Raw genomic sequence first — 19,364 nt, 5'->3', positions numbered from 1 at the left:
ATATTGCAATGACTCGTTGCACATAACCACGCTCCATTTTGGGGTGAATGAAGGGGATCAGCTTAGTAATTATTTCTGTAAGATTGTGACCTTAGGGCCCCTTGGGTTCAGCATTAGCATTGGAAATGTCCCTGTTTGTGTTCTTAAAACCGTCTAAGCGTGCGCCGCTGCGATGGCCTGCCGTGCTCTGATGGGGAGATTTATGCTTCCTAAGTATGCTGTAAAAATTTTATAAAGTAGCTTAAATATTTACACAATAAGCATTTAAGGAAACAGTTATGTCTCTAAAGGACCTGCTGATCCTTTAGGTCCATCAGACCATGGACATTGGGGGTTTTTTAACTGTCTGACTTCCAGGAATTTCTTTTTTTCACCTAACTGTTTTTAAGCAGACAAACAAATGGAAACTCATACACAGGAACCTATAAATAATGTTAATGACCTGGCTTGTATCCTCAAAAGCCAGGAAATTTAGGAACATGACGGCGAGCTGGCCCTTAGCTCACTGAAGGGTGGAAAGCGTAGCTGGGAGGAGATGGTGGCAAGGACAGCACGAGTCCTGGGGGACGACACGTGCGTGTCCCCAAACAGGCAGGCGCGATGGCCACAGCCGCCCAGCCCTGGCAAGAGGACTGGAGGTGCAGCAATTGCGCGTGCAAGATCTCCTCTCCCTGCGGGGTGTGATTGATGACTTGCAGCCTTGGGGGCTCCTGTCATGAGGTTTGGGGGTTCAGGTGGTGCTGACATCGTGGTTTGGAGGCGGCTGGTTTGACACGGGCGCTCTTTCTGACATGCGGGGCGGCCGAGACGCATGCATGAGCATCTCCAGCGCTTTCACCCTGCCCTTGCAATTACCCTGGTTATCCAGTCCTGCACCCCTACAGCATGCTGCTCGCTGCTGGGTGCTGAGATGGCTCGCACCACGCAGCTGGATGTGACTTGGGTGAGCTTTGGCGGCAGGCAGGGGTTTGCCTGCTCTGCCCTGCCCTTGCCCCAGGACAAGCACCTTTCTTTTGCTCCCAAATTCAATTTTGCAACGCTCCAGCGATGCTGTATCTTTAGCGTGCCTACAAAGTGCCCGTGCAGCTTTTATTTCTCGCTTCCGCCGGCATGACTGCCTGTCGTTCAGCCTCAGGAGCTGCTGAATCCTGCAGTAAGACAGTGGCTTTGCTGGTGGCAACGAGCCGGACAGCCTTTGCCTTCATGGATGTGTTAAGGAAGATGCAAGGGTCCAGCCAGGGGCCCTTCGCTTGGTCTGCATGGAGGAGAGCGACCCAGACCCCTCGGGGCGGCCGTTGCCTTTCATTTAGGGTCGGCGCGGGATGGGTGCCCCCTTGGATGGCAGTGGGTGAAAACCTCGCTGAGCTGGCTCGCACGGGGTGTATTCCTGCCTGCTCTCCTCCCCATTGGCACCCACCGCCCCGTTCTTTGCGCTTCCTGACATGCACAGGGTTGTTTTTTTTTTCCTCCCGCTCGCACGGCAAACGGATGTTTAGATCAGAAAGGAAATGGGATCGCTGTTTTCTCGGCTCCGCATGCAGCAAACAGTCCTTCAAAATAACTCGGGTGTCATAAGTGCCAGGGAAAATAGCAAAGCCAAAGCGTTGTAAGCAAATAATCAGTCTTTCTGTTAAAGGTCTCCTCTTCAGCTCTGAGTTTGCATATCAGACTGGTTGTTTTTAGGTTTTGTTTTGAGGTTTTGCAATTATTTTCAAAGCAAACAGATTCAGTGTGTGCCAGATGAGAGATTTTACTGATCCCAGAGTGCTGCTTCCAGGTGATTGCCCTGGGACAGCAGAGCTTTTGGGTGGGAAATGGTAATTACTGTCATTCAGGAGCTAATATTTGGACCCCAAGTGCCCAGTCCTGGGTGTCCCCTGTGGGGATGGCTCCTGCAGAGGCTTTTGGCCGGCGCTGTGGGAAGAGCACAGCCTCCCCGCGCAGCCCAGCCCAGCCCGCCTGAGTCACCCCGGGCAGGAACGGCGCTCGGCAGGTTTGGAAAACTGGCTGGAAGGGCAGGCGATGCCCTGCCTGCTCCCTGCCTGCCCCAGGTGATGCCAGGGGCGGCCGCACCCCCGGGCTGGGGTCAGCCCTGGAGCTCTGGGGTTGCACCCGGCGTTTGTGCGCATGGTGCCATGACCGCCCTAAAACCCCAGTCCCAAAGGAAGCCCCGAAAGCATCTCCCTGCGGGTCAGCACCGCCGTCCTGCTCGGTAGCAGGACACGTGCTGTCTCTTTAGGGACTTCTCTGGGATATCCAAGCCAGGAGCCCAGTTGCTGCCACCTGACCCTCCCTGCAGCACCCAGACCCGACGGGCACCCGTGCAGGACCACGCTGCCTGCATGGGATGGGGTAGGTGCCACCAGCCCTTCCCCAGGTGCCGGCCGCTGGCTGGCTCCCGGTCTTGTGCAGGGGAGCAGGATGCGTTTAAAATGTAGAAAGTGATGAAGTGTCGCCCGGACTGAGCTGTTTCCCAGACCCGCAGCCGTCTAATCCCAGGTTTCAGCTGCTTGGCGTCCAGGCAGAGGGCTCGCTCGATGCTGGCTTGGAACCGTGGGCTGCAGACCCGCAGGGGTGTACCCGAGCCCACTTGGCTCCGAGGGCTCCACAGACATTGTCACCCATCACCCCCCTACTGCCGCGCAGGCATCCGGGTACTCCCGTGGTGGAAAACCCTGGCTTTTGCAGGTTTGGTGGGTTCGGCACAGAGGATGCAGGACGGGGAGCGGGTCCCAGTCCGTCTTCATCTGCCTGGGGAGGAGCTTGTTAGCATAATGACTGCAGACACTGCGGTGTGCTGAGGTGGGGAACAGGGGGAACAGGTACTTTTTCTTAGATTTTATTTTATTTCTTCATTTGGAAATGCAGCCTCTCGCAGTCCTGCTGTCACAGTTAAAATAAGGTTTAAATTACAGGGCTGGCTGTGGCTTATTCCCTTTCTTTCAGAATTTTTGCCAACTTGCAATTTACTTAATGAAATCCTGCTATTTCGTTTAACAGGGATATTTTTTGCAGATGTTGATTTAACCCAGCTTTATAAAATATGTGAACCGTGCAGTTTCTTTCCTATTTTTAACAATTTAAGGATTCTAGCGCAGTCACTTGACAGAGTTTATAACGTCGATAGCATTGGTTTGTTTGTACCGTGCAAATACCGGGGTTGAACGATGAGGCTTCCACATCATCCGCAGCCCCATCAGAAATAGTCAGAAATGTTGCAATAATGAGCAAGAGTTGTCCAAAGTGGGAACTGTGTTGCTCGTTGCAGCTTTGTGAATGTATTTCTGCAAAATATCTGACCCTAATTTTACACTCAGATACTCTTCAAGTTTCTTGCAGGGGGGTTCTTTGCACCCATGTGGATATTTTTAATATATATATATATATATATATATATTTGACCTATATTTTTTTTTTAATATATATATATATATATATATGACCTGTAGAAGAGTGGCAAGAGAAATTAGTCTCTTTTAGGCTGCTGACAGGCTGCCTTTTTAACGTATAATACCAGGCGTATTTCCCCCCAATATGCCTTGCTTTATTTTTTAAAATCAATTTCCCTTGAGGGGAGGGGAAGAATGTGATGTTTCTCTTTTAGCTCTCGGCTGCGTTCAGGGTGTGCAGTCTTGAACTCGTTAGTCATAACGAAGCGTTCACATGCTCCGTTAATCTCCCTGTCCTTGATTTACAAAGAGCCCGACCTGTTCTCCTTCCCATTTTCCTCTTGATGGGAAAGTCGTTTACTTTGGTACTTAATTTGCAGAGTTTATAACTGCAGCCTGTGCATTCCCCCCCCCCGAAACATCTCGTGGAGGAGTTGGAACCATGAACCCTGCATAGGCTGGTCCTGAAAAGCTTATTTTTAGCTTTAAATTTCAGCTGCCCTGTAAGAAAGGTGAGAGCTTGTCCAAGAAAGGTGGGAGGGTTTTTCATCTGAATGAAGACCCTTCTCGAGCTCCGCTTATACACCCACAAATTATTTTAGTTGGGTTATATTGAATGAGCATTACTGGAAACCGGGAGACCCGGAGCTAATGCTGGCAGCGTCTCTGCCGTGCGTCTCTGGCTGTGTCCGTGCTATAACTCATTAATCCTTTCCTCTTTGAACATCCCTAGTGAAGCTGGAGTATCGGGGTGTCTGGGATTCGTATTAGTGCAGCAGGACAGGATGTATCCCACGGAGTTGTGTGTGTATTTTGGTATTTTCCTATTTTTTTCCCCCTTTTTTATAAGAAACTGTGGTTTTTAGAAATGAAAACAAGTTCTTCTTGGCCAGGGAGGGTAATTAGCATGAGTCACCTCCACTCTCCATGTGCAAATTCAGGGTTAGGAATTTTGTCATCTGGGAGATTATTGTAAAGATGCTTTCGGGGACTTTCGGAGGCCAGACGTCGCTGCCTCGCTGGGCTGCAGTGATACTTGCAAATGTTGTGGATTTTATGCAAAAACATTGGTTTTCACCCCCCATCCCCTGCTTATCCCTTGCACAAATTTTCTTGCTGTTTATCTGGACTTAAATAGATTTACAGCGCCATTCCAGGGAGTATAAAAACAAGACGAGGTATGTTTGGTCTTTGGGGGTGATCTTACCCCAGTCTAGCAGAATTGCATGCCTTGTGCCGCATCTGCTCCTCTGGGTTGCCGATTTGTGGATTTTACAGAAAAAAGGGCCAGGAGACCCCTCCCGGTGCATCCACCACGGCACACAAATGGCGCAAGGATTATTATCCACCATGTTCACGGTGACGTAAGTCCTCCTGCAAAGGAGAAACTGCCAGCGCGGCATCCTCGCTGTTTCGACTGTAAATATAAGGGACCAACTATGGGGCTTAAATCCTGAGATGCTTAAGTCATTGTTTAGTCTTTGCTTTAAGTGGGAGTAAGAGCCCATGGATGGGGGCCATGAGCAATTGTCAGTGGAGCGAGCTGCTTGCTTGCAGTAAGGGCTGGAATAGACCCAGAAAATGTTTACACATAAATACATGAACTAGCTATCGGAAAATCTGGCGTGTGTGGGTGCACACGCATGCACGCATCCCTCTGCACGTTCCTCCCGGCCCGGCTGCGGCCGTGCAGACGTGTGTGCGTGCGTGAGCTGGGGGACGGGAGCCGTCCCCGTGCTCCCCACCAGCACCGCAGGACCGGGGACCTGCCTCTGCCTCGCCGGCCACCCGCCACTGGGCTCTTCCCATGGCTGCTCACACCGCATACGGACTCCATCCCCATTGCTTTTAATTCCTCTCCAACAGATAGGAGCCCCAGGACCTCCCCATACTTTTATCCTTTTAGCGTGACCAAATTGGCTTGCATACCGGGGGGATTGTTTCCTTGCAAAGGCCACGCTGGCACCCAAAATCCTTTAATTCCCTGTAAAACGTGGGGCAAATCCGCCACGAGAGAGGACTTGAAGCAACCGCAGGCGGCATGATGTGGTGGTGGCCATGGAGCCATGGCTCCCCGTCTTGCGGAGCTTGCTCAGACAGCGAGTCTCGGGGAGAGCTTTATCGGGCGAAGGATCTTGGGCTTTGGCCAGCGAGAACAAAGCCTGAATTCCCATTTCATTCTCAACCCCTGTCTGCTTCCCGGATATATGAGGGCACTGATACCGTGCTGGAAAAAAAAGCCTTTTTTAAGGATGCTGGGGGAGAATTACCAGGCGAGGGGAGGCATCAGCCGGAGTCCTTTTTGGGGAGCAGAGGATGGGTTGGGATGGGGGACCCACAGCCGGGACGGGTACTGGTGGGGGTTTGGGATGAAAGCCCAAGATTTTTGTTTTCCCAGAGATCCCAGGCTGGGGTCTCGCGGCTGCCCGGGGCCGAACTCTGCACCCAGCCAGCCAGGCAGGAGCAAAGCAGCTCGTTCCCAGCCCGTATGGAGAAAAACATTCGATGGGCTCCTGCTCGTGGCCCCCAGGGAGCCTCCCCAGCCCGGCACTCCTCCGTCGCAGCTTGTTTTCCAGGTCGGTGATAGTCTCCTAAAGCTCTCACAGTCCTTGATACTTGCAGTGGCATTGGCATTGAGCCGACAGACATCTGTCTCCAGCGCCTTGGTCTTCACCCGAGGATGCTGCTTGTGGCTGCGCGGTGTCCTCGCTTCAGAGAAATCAGGGTGGCCTTGGGTTTTTTCAGCCCGCTTGCTGCTTCTCACGTCATCTGCCTCCTCTCCGAAACCCCACGGCTGGTTCTCAGTTATAAATCTGATAGAGGTGCGATAGCAAGGCGAGGCCGGCTTTGTTCTCGCTACGGAGGGAACGGCTCGGGCTGGAGCGCAATTGCAGGCTCTCAAAATATATCCGATGGTGACGTTTTATTTGGTTTTGCTTTGATTTTCCACCCAGGGAAGCATCTCCGCTCATTTTCAGGTTAATAAAAATAGAAGAGCATGGCAAAGCTGCTGCAGTCGCAGCCTGCTTCGTTTCCCGTGTCCCGTGCAAGCTCTTAAGCCCAAAGTTTCCAGCTTTGCTGGCGTTTTTGGGGAGCAGGTTTTGTGTGACCAGCACGGGACATCTGAAGGAGGCCTCGTGTAGGGGAACTGCTGAGCATTCACCTTCTGGAAATGGCAAATTTTGGGTGTGACCGGAGGGAGCTGAGCTGTCTTTCAGGGTTGGGGCTGTGCCAAGAGCGGTGTGAGTGGGTGACGGTGTGCTGCCCGGCTGTGTGGCCTTTGCAGGACAGCCCTCTTTGTTCGGAGGAGCTCAATGCCCTCGTATTATCTACCAACTGGAGGAGAAAAAGGCCTTTTTTTTGTTTTTTAACCTGCTGCTTTTCTCCGGAGAAGGTGTTCTGCAGGGGCTGGAGGGACGAGTGTCCCGTGCTGGGTTAGTGGTCCTGCTGCCGCTGTTCTCCGATGCTCTTGGCAAGCGTGGCAGCGCGGGGAGCGGGGAGGCTCGAGCATCTTCAGAGGCATCTCTGCAGCCACCTCGGCGACGTTCTCACCAACTCGGCATCTGGCTTCCCAAAACAGTTCTGTCACCTCAGTGTCTCCTCCACCCCGGCAGAAACCCCTTCATTTAATGCCAGCGTGAACCAGGCAGGGCTTTGGTTCGGTTACAGCCCGAGCCTCGTGCCTGTGGACCGTCGCGCTCCGGTAAGGTGATTCCCAGGCTCAGCTGGGAGCCGAGTCCGGCACCCGACGTGCTCTGCCCGAGAGGCGTGATGGAGGTGGAAAGTGGTGTTATTCCTGTTTCTCTTCAGAGGGACCTACTAATTAGTTTCTGCTTTTAAAACGCTTCGAAGTGCTCAGCCGAAACTTCTCTACGAGTGAAAACTGTTATTATATATTTATACCATTTTCCAGAGTCTCTCCTCCACCGCGGGATGCTCTGATTTGCTGCAGCTCTGGTCATTTAACAGATTATTTACCTCCCCAAAGGCATCAGTCGGGATGTCTAAGAGCACCCAAAATTGCTCTGCAAAGCCGAAACGGCTTCAAAAGGGAGAGAAGAGCTCAGGAGGTCCCGCGGGATTTGGCCGGCCCAACTTCTGCCCACCAGCCCAGCCCAAGTCGGATGCGGTTGGCGTAGCCGGGATTGCAGCAGGCGGCCCCCGGATTAATTAATAGCGAGGGCTGGCGCGGCGCCAGGCGGGAGCAGCACGGGGAAGGGAGCGTTGGACGTTGCGGCGGCAGCTAAAAGGGAAATCTGCCATCGAGTGATTTATGGGGTGATTTCTCCCGGATTCTCAGTGTTTTTCAGGCTCTGGGAATAAAAAAAAAGGGGGGGACTGCGTACACGGTTGTTTGGAGAAGCTGAAAATGTGCGAGTTCTCAACCTAAAAATGAAAAAAGGGGATTTTTTTGCCCCATTTTTTTGTCCCAGCATCCCCCACCCTCGCAGTCCGGCCCTGCAGAGGGCACTCGGGGAATGAGGCTTCCCCCTTCCTCGGCGTGCAGTCGGTGCCTTGCCCGGCTGGCAGCGGGAGGCAGAGAAAAAAGCCAGCCCCAACCAGATGATGCTCGGAAGATTTTCAGCAAACCTCCTTATTTTACAGAAAATGAGTTAGTGGAGACCTTCCCCCCTGCCCTGTCCCCCATGTCTTTCACCAGCTCGTTTCTCTCCCCATTTTTTCAGCCGGTTGGGGTGCGGGGGGGGGCACCCACGGCCGGGCAGCAGGAACGCTGCGGGTGCTCAGGGAGGTGCTGAGCACGACCCTGGGATTTTGCCGGGCTTGGACTTACCCAGGGCTGGTTTCCAACAGTGGAGAAGTCTCAGCCAAATTCTGGTTGATGACAGGTCTGGTGCTTTCATAATTGGCAGCCAACGTAGGTGATTACGTTTTGGGCTCCTTTTGAAGATGTATTTACATTGTTGTGTTAACTTTTACATGCCAGGTATAAAGCGGTTACGTGCACAGCCCAGGAACTTAAAAGCGATGAACGTGCCTGCAAAAGCTGTGAGCAAGGGAAGCTGAGATTATATGGAGACTGTTCGACTTGGGGGGAAAAAAAAAAAAAAGGCCTAAATCTCTGAAAACATTGGCCTTTAGAAGTAACGCATAAAAATGTCAGTGAAAAATACCTGAGTTGGGCTTTTCCAGTTTTCTTACTTTCTAGGACTTTTCACCCTTGGCTGAAAAGACCTTTGTAAACCATGCAGGGGAGCTGGAAAAAAAGCTGCTAAAATATCTTAAAATCATGTTCTGGACTGTGTATTTAATGGCCAGAGAAGGTACATTAGAAAAAAACTCCTTGAATTTAGCTTGAAAATAAGCTAACTGATGATGGCTTACAAATTTCCGGGCAGAACTAAACATGGCATGTGTTTTTCTTTGAAGGATATAAAAAAATTAGCATGAGCTGATGATTTTGCAGAGTGGTTTCTTTTATGCAGAGAAAATTGTTTTCATCCTAATTCTTGGCATTGGCTCCTGTCCTGTGTTGCTTTTGTTTCTTGGGCTGCCATGGAAATGTCCCCCTTTCCCCCCAGGCCTCTCCACGTGCCTCTTCCACCGGCTCTGTTGCCCGTCAGACCCTTTTTTGAACTAATTTAATTAATTAACCCAGTGCAAGTGTTCTTCTGAGTTAATCATCTACTGGGTTAACGAATTAAATCGGCTCATGGAAGGAGGCTGGGGAGCACCAGAGCTCTGCTCCAAGGTAAAGGCTGGAGGGGAAGAAAGAGGAGAAGGTGAAGGAGGAGGAGGAGGAGGTGGAGGAGGAGGAGGAAGGTGCCTCTTCCATGGTGGGTACGGTGGCAGCGAGGTCTCTTTTCGGCTGTCTGCGGTGCTTTCTTTGGTGTTGTTTTTTTGCTGGATAAGTGAGCTGAACTGTCTCTGTGGCTGCACAACAGCCATGTCCCAACGTGAGGAACCCTGCTGGAGTTGGAGGAGTTGGGACCCTTTTGTGCCACAGTAGCGGTGACACCAGATTAATTGTAATATGAAATCACACTCTTAATTTTATAATTGAGGTATGAGCTGGGCTGAATCCTTACATGTCTCAGCAGAGCAAACCAGCAGCCTGGAGAGAGTTTGATGCTCTGCAGCGTGGGGAAGGTCTAGGCTGATGTCCCTATGGCTGACCTCGATCATCAGCTGGGGAGCTCATAGAGGCTGTTGAGGGCTTCTATGAATCAGGGAGCAAGTTTGTCTTGGTCAAAGCTGGGACATTAAAGGATCCTCAGTTGATTCTGGGCCTTAAGGAAAAGGTCCAGAAGAAGCCTAGGGTTCTCCAGCCTCCTGCTTGTACCCAGCCACCATCTTGCACAAGCCCGTTGTCCTGCTGTGACACACAGCTTCTTGCTTCATCTTGGAGAAACCAAGAAGTGATTAGAAAAATGGACTAAACTGTCCTTGTCCTCGTCAGGATTTTTTCTGACTTTTGCTGGGGGACAGCATGGAGAACCTCCTGCTGCCTCTGCTCCTCCAGGGTCCCCAGGTCCTGCCCAGCCTCCTGTGTTTGTTTGCTGGTGGGCTTGGGGTTTTGCCTTAAATATATATGGTGGAGCCAACGTGGAAGCACTCCCATGTGCTGACAAAGCGGCCGCTGGCCAAGATGAGGCTCACCAGTGGCTGCAGCTCCTCCAAGGGTGGGAAGGTGCCTTCAGTGTCCCACCCCACCGCTCCCAAGGAGGATGGGCAGACAGATGGTGCCCGGTTTGTGGCCCTGTGTCCCCAGGGCATCTGCATGGGGGAGCCCCATGCTGGGGGAAACGCTCAGCTTCTCCCCGACCCGAACGGGCAGGGTCTTGGACCGGGGGTGGTTGCAGCGCGGGGGCTCTCGGGGGGCCGCAGTGATGCATTCCAGCTGAAACTTGTAAGGCAGAGGTATTTTAAGTATATTGGCTTAACGAAAATGGTTGTGAGCTTTGCTGGGGCAGATTGACAATTAATTTTTTTTTTTTTTTGCAGGGCCATAAAAATTCCATTTCTGCTGTGGAAAGTTTTAACCCCTTCCTTACCCTGGAACTCGTTTCTAAGGGTATTAATGGGGGATTATTTTAACTGATGGCTCCCCAGTGAACTGTTAAAAGATTTTGGGGAAATGTGTGTGTTCTTTGTGCCGACCTTTTTATCTGGACCTTGTTCACAGTGGCCCATGTACGGCTATAACCGTCCCGCTTCCATGTTCCTGCGTGTTGAGTGGTATAAGCATTTCTCTGTGCTGCGGCAGAGGGGAGAAAAAAGACTGAGGATATATCTTGGAGAGTTTAAAGAATAAAACTGAAGAAAGACCTTGGCCATTGAGAAAGGATGTAACTGAGCTCCATGGCCAGAGGAGCGTTAGGCTGCCCCGAGACGCAGGAGTACAGGAGGGTGGGAGATGAAAATGGGGTGCGGGCTGAGTCGTGGGGACACTTTTGAATCTCTTCATCTCTTCAGGTGCCCAGATGTGCATTCGAGTCCCCGTCGCGTTTGGAGCACGCCGTGATTTTTTTCCTTCACATGCATGGTCTTCCCTGTGGGCGCCTCTTAAATGTGTTTCGAAAAACCCGTGAGCGTGGTTTGGGGTTAGGTGGGGAGGGGAGGGCTGGCATCACCCGTTCCTCACGGGGGGCTCTGCTTGGAAAAACAACATGGCACCACTTGTGACTGTTTCCTCAGGAGCCCGTGCAAAAATGGGAATATTCCTCAAAGCGCTGCAGCAAGCTTCCCTTCTCACCCCCGTTCCCCTGCGCAGCAAGATCTTACTTGCAGCCATATATCGTGGGGTCGTTTGACCTGCTGAGAAGAGGTTTGGTGGCTTCAGAAGAGCCGAAGCATGAATCAGAGATATTTTAATCGTGTGTTTTGTGATCTGCCCATGTTTCCCATCCTGCTTTTAAGTGCAACATCAAGCAGTGGGACTGTGCAGCATTTTGTTTTGGAAAAAAGCATCTTTCTTTTCTCTTTTTATGCACTGCTTTGAACTTCACTGGTATAAAGCACTGTCAAATCATAAATAATCTAAAACCTCAAGTTACTTTCTTTACCTCCACACTCTGCAGGGATCAAAAGCAGCAATGCTGCTAACGCCGTGAGGATTTACAGTATTTGCTCTTTGCATTTATTCCCATACCCGTATTCCTTCTGCCTGAGCCATGCAAGACTCCTTTCCCGTTAAATTCTGGGTTTGATTCTCCATCTTGGCTTCCTATCTTGTTTTTTTTATCTTAAATTGTTTGAATTTCCTTTTGGATGTGTCTGCTGCGAGGCATCGCTGCGGCGGAGGAAACGGCAACTCAGAGGAATGGGTAAACAAGAGACAGAGTTTCAGCCTGTCCATCTGATCGATAAAGGTGGCTTTGATGGAAGAGATAGCCCTGACGCCAGCCTAAATGTAGCTGTTAGAAGTTGTAGCTGCCTACAATGATAGTTGTTAAAAATGTGGTGTATACCATCGAGGGAGGCACTGCAGGACTAAAATATTTTTCTTTCTTCAAAAAGAAAGCTAACAAGCCTGCCTCTGTTCCAGCAGAAAGGGGGAAGAAAAAGGAAAAAAAAAAAAGGAGTGGATTTTCTTGTCTGTGCATAAAGGGCAGCATGGAAAAAGAGGAGGAAAAAATGGAATATTTATTTAAAAGGCAGAGGACATGCTTTTCTGCCGGCCGCCCCTGCTGTCTGCTGAGTGGTAGTGGCTAATAGCTGGAGGCGAAACTAATACTTGGCAGGGGATAAGACACAGCGCAGGCCCCCTTGTATTAGGGGCTTGCTAAAGTGCTTGCTTTATGTCAGGGCTGCGAGATGAGTTCATCTTTTCAGGATTTGGTTGAGTGCACTGGGAGAGAAAAGAAGGCAAAGGAACCCACCGTGGCACGGGGAGCGAGGCAGCCGGCGAGGGCGGCGATGGATGGGGCTGGGGGAGAAGAGGGACCCTGCCGAAAGCTTTCTGGAAGCAGAGGCTTTTCAGATGAACCTTTTAACTGTCTCCTTTCGGGGTGTTTTATTCACCTGCGGGCCACGGGCAGGTTGCTTTTGCAGCTGGTGCATGGCTTTTAAATCCTTTCTTCACCCTGGCCAGGAAAAGTGGGGTGGAAAGGAAACTTTTAGCTGCTTGATGTGCAGTTACCTAAAACTCATGTCCTCGCCCGTTTGAAGGAGTAGAGGACGTCTCCGGGAGTGCTTCGAGCTGGCAGAGCTGGGCAGGAGCTGTGATGGGGTGACAGAGATGAGAAGCACATTGGCAGGGGGGATTTCACCCCCCTGAGATGTGTGCATGTATGGATGGACTGAAGCTCATGCCATAAATTGCATGGAAGTGATTTTAATAAGGCCATTTCGGATGCATGAAAGCAAGAGGTACAAAAAAACCTTACCCTGCTTTCAGCATGAGTGTAGATTGATGATTTTGCCCAAATATTTGCCAGTTTCTGGAAAGCAGAGGTGGCACCAGGGGTGGTGGCACCTACAGCGAGACAGTCTTGTAGAATAGACACTGCTTTCCTCCTGCTTTGCTTCCCCCCACTAGGTATGTTAATTTGCAATAAACCATGGGAAACACCTATTTAAATGTTTATTGCTGACTATTCCCCTAATTAATTCAACTGATGGGGAAACTTGAGTTTTGAAGTTGTCCCATGCTTAGTCTGTAAGGGAAATTCAGGGGCTGAGTGGTAGTTTCTAAAAAATGTAATAACAAAACCAACTTAGCTAATGGGCATGCAGGGCTTTGTGGAGGTTGGGAGGTTAAACAGATGCAGAGCTCGGTAATTGCTACCAGCCTCTGGGCACGGCAGATGAAAAGCTCTGAGCTTGTCTGTAGCCCCCCCAGCATCACTCAAGTGGGACAACAACAAAATTCAACATTTGAGAAGAGTTTTGGAAAGGCACTGCAGGCATCTCAACTGTATGATGTCCCAGGGGAAAGATGACTGGAAACTGGATACTGTGGAAGATGGACCCGCAGATGAAACTCAGTTGCTCAGTACCTCTTATTTCTGCTGGCATGCTGTTTTCGTCATTTATGAGCTACATCTTATTTCGCCTCTTAAAAAAAAATACAGAATTATTTGCCATAGTGTATTTTAAAGAGCAAAATGTGCTGCCAGTCTGCATGGTGGTAGACCAAGGGATGTTATCAGAGAAGGTCAAATGATTTTCGTCCATGCCAAGTTGTTGATTTCAGGGGTTTGTACAGATGTAGCTAAGGATGGTCTTGCTTCAGTAATGTTCAATTAGATAAGATTGTTTGGGTCAGATTTGTGCTAATGGCATAAACTTGGTTAGCATCATTTTTGCCACTGCTGCAGAAATACTGCAAAGAGGTTCTGAAACTTTTTATCACCAATTTCATCAAAGTTTCTCTTCTTGGTGAAGATCTCGGTGCATTATATTGGCACTAGGCAGCTGGTGGGCTTTCTAACCCAGAATTGCATTTGAATCTTCTCTTCCTTCCCTAAAACTCCATGTTCGCGTGGCTAGTGCTTTGCAAGGCATCATGAAATACTTCAGGAAAGTCAGGTCCAGTCGTCAGTATTTAATGATGTGCTTGGGTACAACATATCCATCATGCACTTGCCAATGAAGTCATTACCCTTTCGAGGCAAGTTGGGTTGTTCATTCACCTCCTGGAGATCCAGACGCAGGAGGGTCATTTGAGATGGCAAAGGAAGTACAGTTACTGGCCAAAGAGTAAGAATGGGGAAAAAACTTTGGTTTTGCTGATTTTTGTCATTAGCAGAGTGCAGCTTTAGGATGAGCTTATTACAGAGTGACTCCGAGTGGTGTCCACTGAGGATGGCTCAGAAGCACGGAGACACAAAGACCCATCGGTGCCACTGGGACGTGGTGGAGTGTCCCACCCCGCCGCAAGGGCTGTGGCTGGGGCACAGGACCTGGTCCTTGGGGGAAAGAAACCCAAGTTTTCCTCACCCAGCTCCGGGATGCTGCCGTTGCTCTGACCAAGAGTCTTCACCCATTTCCCTGCTGTGCAGAGCCACTAATTCTGAATTTAAGGGGCGCATCTCATCCAGCTGTGTTCAGCAGGGCTTTTCCCGTGCCTTTAGGAAGCCCAGGACATCACCTCCAGTATTAGGGGGCACGAAGCTGTTGGCTCGCTCCTCCATGGAGGATTGGCCTAAATGCAGGGAAATGGTGTTTCTTTTCCCAGTGGGGTGGAAGTGTCTGATTGCTGCGGGGTTTCCTTCCCAGTTCTCAATAAAATGCACATCAAACCGAAAAGGGTCTGTTGGCTGCCGTGCTGGGTCCTGAAAATTATTTAAACAGATGATGAGGGAGGAAGGGGCCAGTCTGGCATTTTTCGGGTGGTTTAGAGCTGTGATGGGTGAAGGGGTCGGTGCAAGATGATGAGCATTGCCCACGGCAAAGGGCATCCGACTGGCCCCACTGCCTCCCCGCTTGCCCAATTACCCCCTTGCCCCCATCTCCCTCCCCTTAAATTTGTACAGTTACAACTCAAGTTAAACTCTAACAAAGCCGCTTAATTCAAAGATCGTTAATGGGGAGGAGAGCCCATTCCCCTCTGGGGTAATTTGACCCTGAAAAGAAACAGGACTGTAGGGCTGCGCTTGAAATCCGGTGCGTCAATAGGGTCTCTGAAGCAAAATAATGGCATCACCCCGTGTGCGAGTTAATCGGACATGATGGCATGAAGGCAGAGGGGTCAGCAGGCCGCGGGCGCGTGATATATTGTCAGGGAGCTTAATGCCGGGCACGGAGCAGGGCTGGCTGGAAGCAGAGCTCCTTGCTTGAAACCCAGGGTGGTTTTCTGTTAACCGGTGTGGTAGGAGCAGGAATGATGTCCAGCAAGAGGTTAATTTGCCCTTTTCGGGGCTCTTTTAGGGTTGAGAGTTCCCATCTTTCTTCTGGAGGCATCAGAAATTAAACAAGATTTCTGGCAGTCTGCATCCTTCCCATCTTCCTTGAATGTAATTTCTAGAAAGAAGAGGCATTTCTCATTGTCCTGGAGAGAGTTCCAGTGGCTTTGTAGGAGGGCATGTATAGTTCATAGCAACTACTCCCCCTTGGCATGAAATGCCTCCTCAGATGTCACGTCCCCCGTGGGAACATCAGCGTCTCTGTCAAAGAATATTTACATAGCAGAGAGAACTGTCGGGTCAGTCATCCAAGCACTTCATGGACATCCCCTGTGTTTCAGCTCAACACCAGTTGGCCTTTGAAAATGGGGGTACACCACCACAGCAATGCTTGAGGAGCTTGGGGGCCCACCAAGCTCAGGGGTGGCTGAGTTGCAGTGGTGCAGTATCCATGCCGGCCCTTGGTGGTACAGATGTATATATCTTACGTACACAGGGTCCTGGCTGCTGGACACAGGATTGAACATGAAGTTAAGAGAGAGAAAGAGGCGTTGAGCTCCATGGGAGCTGGTAGGTGGCCCGTTGGGTCGCCAGCCTTTGCTTAAGCCCTTCTTTCTTGGTGGCATTTGACATAATCGAAGGCAGGCTTTGGGTTGGAGACAGGCTTTGGGTTGAGCACGAGCTCTGGGCTGAAGACGGGCTTTGGGTTGAACACAAGTTTTGGGTTGAACACAAGTTCAGTTCCCACGTGAGCAAAGCCGATGGGTGGGAAGAGCCATTTGCTTACCCTCGATACCTGTCTCTTCCCAGGCAGTCACAGCAAACCCTGACTCTTCCTCTGCTTTCCCCCACAGATGCCAGTACGTCGCCCGATGCCGTGAAGAGGAGCCATTGGTGCAACGTGGCCTATTGGGAGCACCGGACACGCGTCGGCCGCCTCTACACAGTGTACGAACAGTCTGTCAGTATATTTTATGACCTACCTCAAGGAAACGGCTTCTGCCTCGGACAGCTAAACCTGGAAAACAGGAGCGAGACTGTGAGAAGGACTCGAAGTAAAATCGGCTATGGGATTTTACTTAGCAAAGAACCGGACGGTGTGTGGGCTTACAACCGCAGCGAGCATCCCATCTTCGTCAACTCCCCGACACTGGACATCCCCAACTGTAGGACTTTGATAGTGCGCAAGGTGATGCCGGGCTATTCCATCAAGGTGTTTGACTATGAGAAGTCCTGCCTCTTGCAGCACACAGCCGATCTGGATTATGCGGACGGGCCCTACGACCCAAACAGCGTGCGGATTAGCTTCGCCAAAGGCTGGGGGCCGTGTTACTCGAGACAGTTTATCACGTCGTGTCCTTGTTGGCTGGAGATTTTACTCAGTAACAATCGATAACAGTCAGCCTCTTGACGAAAGGAAAAAGAAAAAAAAGACACAGACTATCCCAAATATCATCTACCTAGATTTAATATAAAGTTTTATATATTATATGAAAATATATATTATACTTGTAATTATGGAGTCATTTTTACAATGTAATTATTTATGTATGGTGCAATGTGTATATGGACAAAAAACAGAAAATGCACTTTGGCTTATATAATTCTTTCAATACAGATTTTTTAAAAAAAGAAAAATTATACAGCAAAAATAGGAGAAAGCCCTAATTTTGATGTATGGTTTTTTGAAATATTATTAATACCCAGACAAAAAGCTAATACCAGTCACTCATTGATAATAAAGTATTCGCATTATAGGGGGGGGGTTTAATTGTCTTTTTTTCCCCCCCCGTGACTGAAGTCCGCAGCAGTGTCTGCTCGGGCGCTCTGCAGTCAGGGGGGGTTTCCAGAGGGGCGACCGCTGTCTCCCATCTCAGCCAGGACCCTTAGAAAAACAATAGTTTTTCAAGAAAGTTTTCAAGAAAAACAAGTTGCTGGAAGGCTGCAGTTGTCTCCAGGAGGAGGGTAAATGAGGATAGTTGGAGAGCCAGGGAGCAAACGGACAAGGTGAGAGGAAAATCTCCCGTAGCTGTTCTTGCTAAGGGCTCTGTGATCTCTCTGATAACACAAAACACGATGGGGACATCATGAAGATGAGCGTGCATGTTCACGTTTGTGCAAATTAATGGTTATCAGTGGAAATCAATGGGTATCAGTGCTGGCGGGAAGAGCAGAATAGACCGTGGCTCTAAAAGCTGCCCAGTAGGACCAGTTTGCATTATCAGCCTTGCACGGGGGTTGTCTGGGAGTCCGGTATCTCCTGGACGTGTTTGATGGTTGAGAAACAAATGGTGGTTTTGGACAACTCCTGGTTGGGTGGGTCCTCAGTTGGAGACCTTGTAGCGTGGCCTTGAATTTCGGGAACCTCTCCACTAACTTGAAATAAGGTGGAGGTGAGTTGGATGAGTTGTGTGCAGATTTGTCCTGTAGATCTCCCAGTCTGTCATCCAGGCAATAAACTGGCACAGAATTGTTTGGGAAGAGTATATTTGCTCTGAGGAGCAGTTGCAGCCAGAAGAAGTCCTGGTCAAATGAGCTTGTCTCGGCTGATTTGTTCTCTCTGGAAATCCTGGATAAAATCAGGCACTTTGCTGACTTCTGCATGAGCTTCATTGCTGTCAGCGCTGTAGCACCCATGCGCTTGCATGGGCAGGTTGGACGCTGTCTGGCTTCGCTTGGTTAGTGAAGTTATTTATTGCCAGTGACTAGTGTTGCCAAGTCTTAGAGTTGTATTACAAATCCCTCTACATTTGATTTTCAAAAAGTCCCAGCCTCTGGAGTCCTGAAAGCTGAAAGCACCTCAGCTTTCAATGTGACAGAGGATGTTTTTGCAGCCCTCGTATTTGCAGAGAAAAACATGCGATGAGACCTTCTCCTCAGTGGCTCAAAACTCCGAGAGAGAGTAAAATACGACATAAACTTACTATTAAAAAGCCCTCCTGATGCACGTCAGGGTCATGCATTTTGGCAACTGGACTTGGTGTTTCTACAGCAGCCATGAGCGAGGATGGGGAAGGTGGGGATCGCATCCCACTGCGGAAGGGAACTGCATCCCACCAGGGAAACGCGCAGACCTGGGGTGGACGTCGGGGAGAGACGCGAGCAGGGAATGTCGCAATGACATTTCCGCAGTCATTTTTCAAATTATAACCGTACTTGATATTTAATTGGGACCACATTGGTTGAGTTCATGCAGCATCAGTATGAATACTTGACATCATGAATTTCTGTTTGTGTTACAGCCATTGTTGTCAGGGAACGGTGTCAAAACATGTCACTATTGTTTAAAGCCAGCTTTCAAGAGCTTTGCAGGGTTTTTTTTAATCCCCTTTGGCTTAGATTTGGTGTGTCCTGCCATAACCACCTACATCACTCGCTGTATCACTTTCGTGCAGTCGGTCAAGAGGCCATTTTTATGTTTTGGTCTTTTTAAGACCAAAAATCTTTTAAGATATTTTTGTTAATACCGTCCTCATTTTAACTGGGAAGAAACAGCCAAAAGCTGAGTTGCTTCTCCCTGTTTCCTGTTCTCTTTTCCTCTTTCCCGGCATTTCCCACCACCACCCAGAAGGCTTTGCATTCACATCCCGAGCTGGCTGCTGCCTTCCTCCCTGTCCTCCTCCTCCTTGCGTGCACACACGGATGCAGCAGTGCCATCATTTTCCACTTTCTACCGGCTTCTGCCATATTTTGGACAAAATCACACCCAGGATGGATACTATTTCTTCTATACCACCCACAAAAGACCTCGTCCCAGTGCCCATGGAAGCTGTCGTTCACGTGCTGTTGATTTTCCCTAACTTAACTCTGCATTTGCAGTGCAGCCGGGCTGGTTGGGCGCCTTTCAGCTCCGTTCCGGGTTTGCATCAGCAAAAGGATTTTTGTGGGTTGAAATTTGAGGGTTAACTTTGGGGTTTCCCTTGTGCAGTCCACTGATTGTGCTTAATTTTTCTTTTTTTATTACTCACGCACTTCCCCAGGAATAAATCTGGAGTTTTACTTCAGTTGACAGCAAGGCTTTAAAGGGAATAAAAAAGGATTTTATGGTGAGGCAATGAAATAAGACATCAAGTATTCTATTGTTTTCTAGAATACCTTACTGTAATCATTCAAACTCGGGACCCTTTAAAGAAGCTTTAGGACTTCCAAGCTATTAAACTCCATGCTG

General features: G+C 49.7%; 1 protein-coding gene across 1 annotated transcript in view; it reads left to right on the top strand.

The window, feature by feature from the left end:
* Window positions 1-16,953, top strand: part of SMAD6 (SMAD family member 6) — a 45,032-nt gene extending 28,079 nt beyond the window's left edge. Inside the window, exon 4 of the mRNA XM_072871494.1 lies at window positions 16,051-16,953. Within this exon, the coding sequence (XP_072727595.1) occupies window positions 16,051-16,592 (542 nt within the window). The 3' untranslated portion in view covers window positions 16,593-16,953. The remainder of the gene's footprint in view (window positions 1-16,050) is intronic.
* The last annotated feature ends 2,411 nt before the right edge of the window (window positions 16,954-19,364 follow it).

Source organism: Ciconia boyciana, chromosome 8, assembly GCF_034638445.1.
Source record: "Ciconia boyciana chromosome 8, ASM3463844v1, whole genome shotgun sequence".
Taxonomy (NCBI): domain Eukaryota; kingdom Metazoa; phylum Chordata; class Aves; order Ciconiiformes; family Ciconiidae; genus Ciconia; species Ciconia boyciana.
Note: the sequence above shows the minus strand (reverse complement) of the source record. Positions and strands in the feature narration are given on the sequence as shown.